Source organism: Heliangelus exortis, chromosome 8, assembly GCF_036169615.1.
Source record: "Heliangelus exortis chromosome 8, bHelExo1.hap1, whole genome shotgun sequence".
NCBI lineage: Eukaryota > Metazoa > Chordata > Aves > Apodiformes > Trochilidae > Heliangelus > Heliangelus exortis.
Genome location: NC_092429.1, coordinates 16,943,020 through 16,957,350, shown reverse-complemented (window position 1 = coordinate 16,957,350; position 14,331 = coordinate 16,943,020). Strand labels below are relative to the sequence as shown.

The window sequence follows — 14,331 nt, the reverse complement described above, 5'->3', positions numbered from 1 at the left end:
AGTTTGGATAAATTTCACACATTCACGCATCTACATTCCCAGGTACAGGCATATGAAACCTCAATTTGAGAATATGACCTGTTAGTTTAGCTGTTTGCCTCATCTGTAAAGCAGCAAGCTGACTTCACGGGAATAGGACATCAAATTGTGAATTTAGGGGGCCTCAGCTATCTGTAATTTTTCCAAAATTTGCACCAAGATGAGTGAACTTTATCTAACCAAGGTCAGCACAGGCACATACTGATTATTTTTTTTTTAGGCTTCAACTAGACCAATTTAACCATAAAAGACAAAGAGCAACATATTTACATACTGTAGTACAGTTTAGTTTGCTGACAACCAACAAAAATGAGCTACTATTTTAACTTTAGGCTCTCTGCAAGAGAAGCCCATTTACTTGAAAAAAGGTCATTAACATTCTATATAGAACTTTGCATACAACAAATTACGGCTGATTGATTTCAAACCCACAATCTAAAATTCCACTTAACATGGGTAAAAGGTAAAAGCCTATTATTAGTGAGTTTATACACTAGATAACATATACTCACAATACATCTTTAAAAGCTAAAACACTGACTTGGAAAAAGAATAGGGCAAAATTGTAATAAATAGTCTTGAACACACCTTCAGTATACAATGGTATCATAATAACTGTTAGAGTTCAATGTCAATTATAAGCTCCATAAAAACAATTAAATACTTGCAATCATAATGTACAGATGAAATTCTATTTTCAATCTAAAACATCATGCTTTAAAAACCCAAAAACACATTCACAAACCATCATTTAGCCTCAGTTTGCATACAAACAGCTAATTTTCTCTTGATCCTTTAACAAAGTGCCCTTACACACTCTGGAGAATTATTTGACATCTCAATTTTCGTAACAAAAGCTTACAGGCACTAAGGGACTTTATTTGGGAAGAGCTCTAACCATTCTAAAATGTCTCTTGAGATCTCTCTAGTGCATTTCCCAGCAGCGGTGATTGAATAAAATGCTGCCCAAAGGAGCCTGAACTGCAAGAGTTCCTTTAAAAACCAATGGAGCTGAAAATCGCTGTTGCTCAGTTCATCACATGCTCTTTTACCCCTCTTCAGTTAAGCTCTACTACAGCCATGTTTTATCTCCTACCCTCTTTGATAAGTTCGTCAGCCTGAAATATTTCCAGTACAAAAAGCAGGACAGAGCACTAGTATTTCAGAGCTCTCTCCAAAATCATTTTAGCCACAAAAGCATTTTAGCCAAAAGCATTTTAGCCACATCTACATTTCAATACCCTGCAAACATAAATACTATTTAAAATTCATCCCAGGTTGCCCTGCCAAAGAACTCCACCTAAAATCAGAGGCCACTCAAATTAAATAAGTCTAAATCTATGTACAGAACCAGAGATCCAATCCTGTTCCTTCATCTACGAGCTATACTTATGAGCTCCCTTTAGTGACCCTTCTGTAGCAAAAATCCAAAGGGAAAGGGCCCAAAAGTTTTAACTGCTTCCCTGTTTTCCTATAATTTTGTATTATTTTACTATCACTGACAATAAAACTACATTTATAATTACATGTACGTCTTGTAAGGCACTTGTGAATTCTTGTTTAGTGCCCAGAATTGTCTTCAATCACCCTGTGCCCAAAATGCTGAACTTCTAAGCAATGTGTCTGGAATCTTCACAGAAAGAAAGAGGGCCCTGACAACTTGCTCCCATTACCTTCAACTTCCTTCCTAACAAAAAGACTTAAAAATAAACTTGAAGTGTTACCACAGGGAGCAGAAACAGATCAAGGGAGACTTCAAATATATGAGAAATTATTGCTACATGAGCCAGGTAGGATAGAAGTCCAAATTAAGTAGATTTGTAGATTTGTAGATAGTAGCTTCTGTAAACCCATAGGTATGGTTTTACATGTAAGTTTTTAGAAGTACATTTTGGCTTCGAGGCTTCTTTGTCATAAACCACTTCACATTCAGGTGACATTGTCTTTGAATAGCAAAAATTATTAAAAATAAAAGTTCAGCTTTTGAGAACCTACAGGATTTGTTGCATAAACAGTCAGGCAAAAGTAGATTGAAGGAATTCAAATGTAGTTTTTCCAGTCCTATCCAACTATAAGCTAAAGTGACTATTAAGGATTTAGACTGCAGAACAACAAAACCTGCTTAAGACACAAAGAATCTAAATCAAATAGTAGGTATATATACATGCTGCTCCAATACAACCAAATATATCCTCCATGGTTTCAATGTAGTTAAAATAAAAGGATAATCACAACTATAAAAACTGCAATTACTGCATCAAGATCAAACACTAAACAGGTAGAGTTGGGTTTCTATCACCAAAGCATAGATTCCTGGTGGCAAACACCACATGAATGAGCTGGAAAATTTACATAAAAACCCCATGCAGATGGAGGTTGTGGGAGAGAAGGTTTAACTGTGACAATATACCCAAGTTAGCAACTGTTGTTGCTCCTTTTCCTGAAAATACTTCGAGATGCAGGGCATGATCTAGGTCCAAGTTATGAGAGTCATGTCACAAAGAAAACCTTAAAATATTTAGAGAAGTTACTACACTTCTCTGTTTTCCCTCCTTTATCCCAGTGTTTCTAAATACCGCCTTTAGTTCTTCTGACTGAAGCAGAAGGATAATCTGCAGTGATAAAGTATCCACTAGATTTACTTCCTCTTGAAATCAGCAACAAAACAGTTCAAAATTGACTTCTTCCTAGCTCTAGAAGTTAGTGGTAACAATTATTAACTATGTTGAAACAGCTTAGCCTGGCTGTCGGGAGCCAGACCAGAAGAAAGTGACAGATCTCAGAAGTTCAGGCTTAATAGGAGGTGACGAGGTAGCAGAACCTTTAAAAGACACACCAGCATCCTCCAGAGACCACTGGCCTAGTTTTTAAAAATCTACAGATACTCCTGGTGACCTCACCACTGCCAGGAGCTGGGAAAGGGTCGACTTGTTAGTCCACAGGGAATGTGACATTACCTACATGAACATACAGCTAGAAAAGGGCAAATCTGCAACAGGGCCCTCTTTGTGCCCAAATAACAAATCACTCAACAGCATTTTTAATTAATCAGCCAAGAAAACTCTCTAAATAAAGACCAATACTCACCGGAAAGTTTTGACAAGATTTTTTAGCATGGTGTAGATATCACCTGAAGTGATCTGAAGAGAGCCCAAAACTGCAGGTAATCTAAAAGGCAAAAGAGCCTGGTCAATACACATTTTCTTCTTTCTCATTTCTTCTCAAGCAAGACTTCCACCAAAGCTCATGCCAGTTAATAAGAAGGAAAAGAGAATAACATTCATGCAGCAGATAAAGCCTGTAGGTTACATTTCAGATTCCTCCAGGTGGTGCTTGGGAAACACCTTCACTTTACAAGTTTGTTGTTTAAAAAAAAAGGAAATTAGTTCAGTAAGAACATGAAGAAGAAAGCAGGGTTTTACATGCATACTCCACTAACTTCACATTTCAGTTCTGATAAGCCATCCTACCAAAAAAGCAAAGTGCTCACATCATGAGAATTAGAATTCCAGGCCCTAGTGTTTCAAATATTTATATTTACTTGATTAAAAAATAAGAATACAATAAGATATTATATGTCAAAATGAGGCTTGCACAGAGAATATATCTGCTAACCTCAGACTCACATACATAAAACTGAATAAAGATTCCACTGTAAGCCTGACAGTTGGAATTAAGATTATAATAGGGTGATCAGAAACTTAAAAAAAAAAAAAGACAGACTGCCTCCCTTCTTGACTGTGTGTAAAAACTGATACAGCACACAACAAACTGCACTTACTGTTAAGCAAGCTGACAGGATCCCCAGAACATACATTGCTTTTCCCATTTAGATGAAACTTTGCCTCTATTTACTTATTTCATAGTTAATACACTCTAGAATTTGAGTACCTGGTTATTTACATTTATATGTATATATCTACATGATGCATCAATATTGCTGAAAGAATCAATTTTCTATTCTTTCATGTTACTGCATGATTTACAAAAACTGAGCACAGGACTCAGCATACTGGGCATGCTCATGTTCCCAGTGACTTCTATGAACACACCAAGAAATCAGTGCTTTAACACAATTAAAATTGTCTCTTACTTGAGTCTGACAAAACTATGGCATCATCTCATAAAATTTAAAAAGACCAACTGAAAAAGGAAACAGTCAAGAATAAAACCTTTGAAGAAACTGAAAAAAACCCAACTCTGCCTCTTATCCTCTGTTCATGGAGTACCAGACTTTCAAGTTCAACAGAAATCTTGCTAGAAGCTGAAAATAACTGCTGAACTCATGGAAATATTGGAAGGAGAAACTGCTTCCATCTCCCTCTTCTGTGGGATGGTTTAATTCCCTGTGTGTGACCTATCCACACTTACTGCAGACAGAGAGAAACAGAACAAAGTCTTGGGGGTAGTCTGAGGGGGAGTTTTGGCTGTGGGCTTTTTCCTTTAAAAAGAAAAAACCTGCTTCTGCAAAATGTAGTTTGTGTTAGCCAAACTAGAATAGAAGAGCTAAATACCTCTAACAAGAATCTACCACAATCATGGCTTTCAAACACTAATTTATCTGCAGTGCCCTGACAATTAGAGTATCTTCAAGGTCCTTGCACACTTTGGCAACCTAATAATTCCAGCTGCTACAGCAGAAATGTCTTGAGCTCTTCTCTGGGAATCTAAAGCTTTAAGATACAAGTGTGATGGCCTTTAAAGGCTGCAGCTAGAGGTATAATGATGCTAGCCATCCAAACATGGCCTAGAAACTCTTTTAGCAAGACCTTTTCTTAAACTATTGAGAAGGCTGAAAACATCACTTTCTTCTGTGTAGACCTGTGTAGTAACAGTGTGCTTAATGTACAAGATAAATATCTGCACTCTTCCCAATCAAGTTCCAAGTTTTTTATTTCAGATTTGAACAGCTGGTACATAAACCTACTTAAGTATTTCATATTTTATGTTTAAAAGCAGATTCTGGTAGACAACCTACAAGAATCTGAATAGTTCAGATTATTTCAGATAACTGAAATTTATTTTTTTTAAGCACATATTCTAATTTCCTCATTTATCCACGTGTTATACCAACATTTAGATCCACAAACCACAGAAATTGTCAGTGTAGTGGCACAGCTGCATTGACTTCTGCCACTACTGTTCCCTCTCTGTGAAAAGAGTGAACATGCTATCAAACCAGCCTGAAATGCTGTCAACTACAAGCTCCAGTGATTCTTCTAGAAACCACCTTAATAGTGAGATTCTGACATCTACCTCAGCAGGCCATGCATGCTGATACTTGCTACCATACTGCAGATGACTGTCACAGAAATGAGCAAGTTCTTTAGGTTTAAGTTCTAACTAAGGCCACCTACAAAGAGACAGAAAATCTTTGCAGTGTGTTTGTTTATTGATATTTACCAAAGTATAGGATACTTACACTTTTCTCAGTTTTTCAAGTACAATTCGCTTTCTAATCTGCATTTGTGCATTTGAATCAACAAGTGGGAAAGTGAGATCTTCTTGCTCAGCATCCTGTATTAAACAAAAAACTTAACAGTTATAACCCAGTATTTAAGTCAATGCATCAAAATAGTCACAGCTTATTATTAAGTGTTTAAACATAAGAAAACTCTTATCTCTAAATAAAAAAAAACCCAAATAACCAGTAAATTCTTAATGGACAAAAGTTTGTTTAATCTGACCCCACATACAGTGTGTAGCTAACCTACTTTCCCCTTTCCCTATGCTTAATCTGACAGACCAGCTAACATAAATCCTTAAAATCCTTCAAGTCAGAGTAAACTTTTCCCAAGTAGAAATGCAGTATTCTTGTTTTACAACAAACTACATTATTAAAATTGTACCCTCTGATGCTAGTATCACACTTGAACTTTAAAAGTAAACATAATTTCACATGCCAGTACAAACTGTACAACCTACCTAGCCTTGTCAGCATGATGTTTTTACAGGAGTGACAAGAAAATGGGGCTTTCTGCCAGCTGGTGTGTCTGACCTGGAAGGGGTAAAACCTCAAACCACTTTATTTGTTGTGGTCTACAAGTCCTCCTGAGGTCTTTTTCAAAACTGTCTAGACTGCACCAACACATCCAAGCAAATCAGCCAAGCTTCCAACTCAGAGAATTTTAACAGTAAGTGATGCCAGAGATCTATTCTTACTCAACAGAAGAAGTCCAATCTCAAGTATACTTTGTCATCAATAAAAGGCAAAAAATCACTAAATAAAAATATTATTAATGAATCAAAGGGGGAGAGGAAAAGAACCCCAAACATGTTCACTCCTCACACAAAGTCTACACTGTCTTTATGACAGACTCATTCTTATCATGCAAACTCATTCTTATCAACCTAAAATATGATTCTTCAAGTTTGCAGGACTGTTCAGAATCCATCCAACCTTCCTTTTACTATTTTACATAAATTTGGCCATTTCCTTGGCCATATCCACTTATGATGATGGAAACAAAGAGCTTTAAAGACAGGCTTTATACAGACTTGACACTGTTCCACGGGACACTTACTTTGTCTTTGCTTGGATGTTCCTCTGCTTGTGCAGGTGTTGCTGCCTCTTCAGCCAGGATGCACTTTCCTTTATAGAACTCTTTAACTCGGAGTTCTAGGAATTCTGTTTCTTCTTTTAACTTTTCATAACTAGGCATGGGCTTAACTACTCCACCTGGGCTTGTGAAAGGTAAAGAATAGTTCAGACTGTTTTCAGACTCCCCCACAGCAGGGGTGTTAAGGTCATCAGCTGCATCTAAGTCATCCTCATCAAGTTCTTCATTCTTCTGAATGGCAGAGGATGAGCATTCTGATGAACATAAAGGAGTGTAGTTTGGGCCATAGAGAAACTTTAAAGTTTCCTCAGTTCTCCATTCCACAAGCGTTTGCTTAAGCACTTCTAATAAACTGCCTTTGGAATTAACTGGATCCCTCTGTTCTTTGGAGTTAGCCAGTGTTCTTCTAAGATGTTCTGCCCCTCTTTTGCTCACACCTAGAAAAACTATCTGTGAACCAATACAGGCATTTTCACAGTCTTCTGAAGCACTTGATTTTCCTAGAGAGGTATCTTTTGAAGGTGTTGCAGTTATTTTATTATGAACAGAGTAAGCATGCATTTTTTCCTGAGCATCTAATTTACAATTAGACAGTCTTTCAGTGGCTTGTGCCACATCTGAGTCCTCAGTTTTAGGGCTGTTATGGACTCTCTGAGAATGCTTCTTTTTGAGGATGCTGTTTCTGTGCAACTGCTGTGCAAAACTGGCTGAACCCGACTGACTTCCTGGTAGGACAGAAGAAACAAATTCTTGTTCAGTATCACTACTGCTGTCACTGGCTGCAGTATGAGGACCAGAGTCACATGGATCTGAAGATACCCTAGGATTTTCAATGTCAGAGGCTTTAATTACTTCATCACATATTTTCACCTCTTCTCCAGACTGCCCACTGTAACAGAAAACACAGGCTATCAATGAAATAAAAAATCTGTGTTAGCTTTTCATTCTTGTATAAGAGAGTAACTGAAGTATTTTTTCCTTTGAACTGAAATGTAAATTTTTGCTTTAAGAATCCTGGCTGCTCCACTAAGTCTTCTGAAACTCAGAGCTGTAATGCAATCAAGATGACAAGTACAGATGCTATGTAGAGAAGTGAATTGTCAGTTGCTTATTGGCAGTTATCATAAACAAGATACTATTAAGGCAATAGAATAATGTCAGATTTAGCATGATGAATAGTGCAATTTTTAAATGAAGACAGGCATCTTAACATATATATGAATATAAGCTCCTAAAATCAGGGGGACAGTAGAGCTAAAATTATATGTAAGTTTGCCACCTAATGGCCATGTGTTGCAAAACAAACAAGAAGTCACAACACACAGCAAGGTACAGGGAGATGACAGAACAGCATGATTGCATTTTAGCTGATACAGATGTTTTAGATAAAGAAGTACAGAAGCTGTCATCACATATAATTGGTACCATTTTCTTTATAAAGAATAAATGGTATAAAATATGTGAGGACAAACAGTGTATTTGTTTCAGATTTCAACAGGCTAAATTAAGACACACAGGCCAAGAGCAGCTGTACACTAAATCATACAGATCAAATATGCTGCTTTAAAATCACAAAGGAGAAAACTAACCAAGACAAATAATCCATTCTGTAGATTCTAGTAAGGTCTTGTCTATAACACAGGAAACCAAAGACTGCCTTTTCACCTGATGTGATAGTAATATTTCTAACTGTATGTTCATATAACAGGAAAAATTTTTGTACCTCTGTCCTTCCTTCAGCAGCTCTATGTCTGGTGGTCTGCAAAAAGAAGATACAGAATGAAGATTTTGTAATGTTTTGCAATGCTTTTGTAATGTCAGATCTTTGTAATGAGTGGTAAATCACTGCTCTCAAAATACATATTAATACATAAAATACAGAGCTGAGGGATGTCTGAGGAACTTCTAGTCCAAGAGCTTCGGTTTAAAGCAGGGTCAGTCACAGTAAAATCACCAAAGATGGAGATTTCAAAATATTGTTGGATATCCAGTTTCAATCCACCATAACAATGCAGTATTTTTTTTCCCAGTGTCCAACCTGAACCATCCACGTGATAATTTGTGGCCACCTCTTGTCAGGTTTTCTGCCATCAAGCAAGAACAGCTTGGCTCTGTAATCTTTGAACTTATTTTCAAGCAGTTGTAATCTGCTTTCAGACCACCCCTTGGTCGCTTCTTCAAAAAAATGCCAAGATCTTCACAGGTACCAAAGATAAAAACAACCCAGAGCCCATGTATGGGAAAATGTTGCAAATTAATGTGAAGAATCCGAATATTCAGGATATCTTTATTTCCTTTGAATTTAAATTAATTGAGACTAATTTTACTTACTAGAATCCCTCATGTCAGATCAGGCTGCTCTAAATGTCTTTCCTCATACATCAGATATTTCATATGACTGATCTGAAATGTGAAAACAAGCTCACACATACACTTTCAGCTATTTTCTTCTCCTGAAAACCAAGAGACTATGAAATGTAGTGTCTTGGAGAACTAAAACTGAATAAATTCAGCTGACCATCCTCCAATAGGTATAAACTGGTAAACAGTGACACCCATTGGCTCAATTCATTATTTGCAAGCCTGTTTTTCCTAAACTGGATACACAGACTGCATTACACTGTTCCAAAATGTGCACTGCAGTAACAGCAGGGAATGGGCAATCTGACATGAAGAGTTTTAACCAGGATAAAGAATGTCCTCATGTTTTAGTCTGCAAGTATTCACAGTCTAGCCTTAACACCAGTGCCAAGTGATGTGCTAAAATTAGAAAATCCTTTTAACAGGATAAGATTAATTCATCCTCTACATTATATAGTTTGTAAAAATCCAAACCCAGTAAGTACATTTTAAAATTAATAGGACTAGTATTTATGACTAATCTGCCCTCTAAACTAACATAGTCACATCTACTGAGTAGTCGAGTAGTACTGAGTCATGTCAATTATTATGATCAACATGGCAACAACACTTAAAATTAACAAAGCTAAGCTAACATCAGTTACCTCTTCTTCAGCCTATTAATTTTGATGCATTGCAGCTTAATATTCTCAAAAGCAGCAACATATGTGTAAGGTTATACTTACTTTTCTTCTTCTCGCATCCATACTGGACTTTTGGAAATCTGAGCTTCAAGATATTTAGATGCTCTATAGCACAAGTTGCTGCAAAAGCACTGAAAATTAGAGAGAAAGAAGGAAAATATTACTAGAGACAACTTTAATACTCACAGAAAGGCACAATATTTTTTTATGCCTGTAAAATATAAGTAACCATTCACATCTCTTTTTAAGCCTACCACCAGGTTTTTAAATCATCTCAGAAATCAAACTTATCAAATAGGTCTATTCTATTTCCCACAAGCCACTTGAAGCTTATTTTTTTCCTCACTTTTTTTTTTTTCCCCACTTCTTGAAGTCTTGCTTAGCATCTTGAAAAAGAAATACCCAGACTTTTGTGTATCCCAGTTGTAACCAGAGGAAAGCAATGTATATGAGTGACAGGGAAGAAATTTTGGTTTTGAACTAGAAACATTTATCCTACAATTTAGTGTGTAAGAACCTGTAGGTGTCTGCATATCCTGTGAGCAAGCAAAGACAACTCACTCCACCACACACATAAAAATGCTTAAAGAAAGAAACAGACTTTGTGAGGTTTTATTTTGAAAAGTCCTCAAAAAATAACCCTAAAGGTAGTCAAACTAAGAAATGCATAAGATCTAATTTGTATTACACTACTGCAAACTTCACTGAATGAAAAGGATGTGTACTTTGACCCTACTAAAGCTCACTGACTATACTGGAGCAAAACAGAAAACACTTCTTCACAAGTTTTTTTAAAAGATCAGCTGTACCACATACAAAGTGTATTTACCCAAGTAAAAGTTTCCATGTAATTTTATAATTTAGATAAGAAACTAAGCCTTTCCAGAGACAGCACCTAGAAACTAAATACCTGAAAAACTTCATACCTTCATGTTCTAGCAGTTCACAAAAATTATTTCGTAAGAACTAAACATACTGGCTCTGAATCAATACACTATATGAATACTGTTTCAAAATGCATTTCTGATGTTGAGACAATATTAAATACACTTTAGAAATAGACTTGTAACCATACCTTTCTTTCAGTGATATCATAAACTCTGTTCGTTTTTGTTGAAATTCTGTACTTCTGTTTTGGCACCTAAAACAATATGCTTCCATCAACAAGACTGTTACTTTCATCATGACTTTGAAGAAAATTTAATTCTTAATTCACCTATTTTACATGCAATATGCTCCTTTTCACCTGAACTGCGTAATACAACCACCTATTCTCTAAATTCTTTCAATGTTGTACCTTCTCTGATACAAGAATAGCAATTTATCTTTAATTGTTTACATCTCACTATCAGTAGAAGGCAACTTCAGTCCTATCAGAAAGGCAGTGCTGAACTTAAAAAAATGGAGCTTCCATGGTAGAAACTTTACACATATGTAAGTGTTGCACAGTTACAAACAAGTCCTTCTTTAATCTGTATCTATCCATATGCACAGGAGACTGTACTTGTCAGAGAACCCCACCACTACCCACACAAACCCAGAGAGAAACTTGTGTAAAATATACCAGTTTGCAACAGAACTTCCCTGGGGACACGTGAAGTCCAAAAAGGTAAATTTTTTTGAACCTGAGTACATTTTATTTTTTAAAATTATCAGGAGTACCAGAACTGGTACTGCATCACAGGTTATCTAACTGCCTCTGAGTTCAGCTTAAGCTCTGACATACCTCCCTTATTTAAGTGTGACCATGATTTTGACAGAGGTAACATACATTTTTAGAGCAAGTACATATGCATTAACATAGTGATACCTCTTCACTGTGCTACTTTTTCACCTCAATCCTTCTGAATGATTACACTGAAGAAGGAACAAGCTTAGAAAATTTCTGTCTGCACAGAAGAAGCCATATCTCATTCATTTCTATTACTGTCTAAGTATGCCAACTGATTCCATCATACAGTAATGGTTGTCAACTGATCAAATTTTACCTTTTACTCCATAAGAATTATGCTGAAATGGAATGAGATGATGCCTGCCCCATTACTTGACCATATTTTAAATAATGCTTAATATTGTAAGTTTAAAATTAAAGAGAATAAAAGTCATTGAGAGATTCTTATGATAACAGCATTCTTAAAAGGCAACTTACATTTTCCAGTTTATTTTGACATAGAGGGTAACCACACAGTTTGATGATAGACCGCTCATCAACAATGTCTTTATAGTGGGATGGAGTAATAGATTTTGCCTAAAATGGCAAGAAAAAAGTTCAAGAGCAGATACTGGAAAATATGTCACGTGTCATACTCAAAACAACTCAAACAAATAAATGTTTTTAATTTTATAACAGTTATTTAGTAAGTTCAGTAAGCAATATTTAGAGTGTACACGGTCAAAATGGTAAAAGGGTAAATAGGGAATGAAGACAGACATGAACACTTCTTTTAACATATAGAAAAGCCTCATGATTTTGCTCTATTTACATGTTTTATACAATTATTTCCTAGCCTATCTGTAACCGTAAAACTGTGCTGCCATGTAAATTGTGGGGCATTATAGATGTGTGAATGTAAAGACTTTTTGTACTTCCTCTAGCAGTCCAGAGCTACAGAGGCATAAACAAAGGCTGTGTTAATGAAGTGAGGATTCACACATGTATACAGTCCTGCAAAAGTTGAAAATAAAGCAATCATCATCAGAGCTGACAAGAGAGGAATAAATGATTTGTCTACTTTACACTGCAGGAAATTGTTCAAAGAGCTTATAAAAAAAAAAGTTGAACACTAAGACAACAAAGTAGTATAAAAACTTGCAAGACCTACAGAATTCAGAAGGAACTCTTCTGTAATGTTCTCTTCCAGGAGCTGTTCAACAATAGCCAATGCTTTTTTCTCAAATTCAATCTTCTTTCTCATAGCAGCCTCCAGAGCTGCTTTTCTGTAACAGAAAACACTGAATGACACAGAGGGCAGTTTTTCATAAACAATTTTCTAATCCTAGCTTTATGTTTCTTCTGAAATACAGTAGCTTACATATTCCAGCATCCCCCCATGTTGGCCAAACCAAGCAAGCTTCCAACCTTGGTTTGCTTTATTCCTACCCTGGTCAGGAAAAGTACTGATTCCCTACAAGGTTACCCAACTGTTCTTGCAAGAGGGGGAAACCCAAAACTGTCTGGATCAATAGCCTGGGACAATCTATGAAGCTCTGCCAGAAGGGGTGCTGGATGAGACGTGAAGAGTGGAAAGAAAAAAGTACTGGGACAAGACTGAGTGTAAGGGCACTAAGTAAAGGAAGGAATAAATCAAGCAAATCCCACGACATATACAACATATGCAGTAGATTTCCTGAGTCTTGCCACTATTCTGAGACAAGGTACACCCACACAGGTGTCTTCAGTCTCTGTCTGGAAGCACTTCCCACAGAGGTTGTTGATGAACAGTCACTCTGTTGTGACCCAAGAGAGGTCTATGCTAGACTGGGTAGTCTAGGTCTATCAGAGTCAAATGAAAATTTAGGTAATTGCCTATAGTAGAAAGCGGTTTTTTCCTCTCAAGTGTGGCTTTTAAAGTGAATAAAGTAAAGTGGCAAGTACAACATGAATGTCACATACTATTAGTTAGAAATTATACCTTTGAGCACCATCTTCATTCATCGGGACAGCTGAATCCTTATTTCCTAGAAATCAAATACACAAATGTAGAAATACAGAATTTACTGTGCTTTCTTCCTTTAGCAGTGAAACTTGAAAAATATATAAACCTCTAAACTGTAAACATAATAAAGAGAATTGCTTAGAAACTTGATTTTGGTAGCAGAGAGTGATTTCATTAAGCTAATAACCATTCAGCAACTAGTTAGACAAGCTTTTTATAGGTGTTTACAAGGCAGGCCCAACTCTATTTATCATGTTCCATATAGAGAGAAAGCTAAAGGAAAAATAATTCTTTTTTTTCTTAATTTTGTGTCACCCACACTCACCCTCGATCTCCACTGGTCTCCATACCCTCTTTATCCCTGTGCCCCACTGCTGGGAAGCTCTGTCCTCTTCAGGGACCCCACAGCCCAGCCCGGCCGCTGCCGCCCGCACCACAGAGCCGCTGGAGCCCCCTCCTGCCTCCCGCTCCCCTACGGCACTGCCGCAGGGTTCTGCACGCCCTGCCCCGGATTCTCGGGCAGACACGGGCAGCCGGTCGTGGAACCCAGGGCAATAGTGAGAGAAAATACCGGACTGTTATGCTTAAAAGACAAGGGCTCTGTTTCCTGGCCACACGTCAGGCTGTGTCTGACACTCGGAGTGGGAGGGGTTGACAGAAGCCAAGCGCGCAGCCCCCGCGCAGTCCGAGATCACAGCGGGATGCCTGGTTCGGCCGGCCGCTCGTCTGGCCGGGGCTGGTCCCAGCCGCCGCTCGCCTGGCCGGGGCCCACCGCGCTCGCAGCCCTGTCCCGCCGCCGCCGGCAGTCCCGCCGTTCCCCTCAGTATCGCGAGTTGGGCGAATCCGCTGTGCCGGCGGGAGAGCACAGGGAGATCCCAAAGCGCCGGGCGGGGAATACGGAGCCTGCAGCCTACCTGCGCGCCGCCGGCTGCGCTTCCCCTGCGCACCGCCCTGCGGCTTCCTCGCCGCCATCATGGTGCCTGCCCGCCTCCTCCCTCTGACCTCTCACCCGGGGCGGAGCCGCCGTCCCGG

At 38.0% G+C, this 14,331-nt stretch overlaps 1 protein-coding gene across 7 annotated transcripts in view; it reads right to left on the bottom strand.

Annotated features, from left to right (window-relative positions):
- Positions 1-14,302, bottom strand: part of RPAP2 (RNA polymerase II associated protein 2) — a 38,363-nt gene extending 24,061 nt beyond the window's left edge. For 3 of the 7 annotated variants that reach the window (XR_011727105.1, XM_071750705.1, XM_071750709.1), the window contains exons 1-10: positions 14,214-14,302; positions 13,276-13,321; positions 12,466-12,595; positions 11,793-11,891; positions 10,719-10,784; positions 9,686-9,774; positions 8,323-8,358; positions 6,564-7,488; positions 5,462-5,556; positions 3,127-3,207 (exon numbers count right to left, since the gene is read on the bottom strand). Coding sequence is in view for 4 of the 7 variants with exons in the window: in XM_071750705.1 (XP_071606806.1) it covers positions 3,127-3,207; positions 5,462-5,556; positions 6,564-7,488; positions 8,323-8,358; positions 9,686-9,774; positions 10,719-10,784; positions 11,793-11,891; positions 12,466-12,595; positions 13,276-13,321; positions 14,214-14,274 (1,628 nt within the window). In the remaining 3 variants the exon portion in view is untranslated. Of the gene's footprint in view, positions 1-2,391; positions 2,510-3,126; positions 3,208-5,461; positions 5,557-6,563; positions 7,489-8,322; positions 8,359-9,685; positions 9,775-10,718; positions 10,785-11,792; positions 11,892-12,465; positions 12,596-13,275; positions 13,322-13,870; positions 13,892-14,213 lie in introns of those variants that run through there. The other 4 variants (XR_011727106.1, XM_071750706.1, XR_011727107.1 and 1 more) reach the window with 3 other exon arrangements.
- Positions 14,303-14,331: the final 29 nt, after the last annotated feature.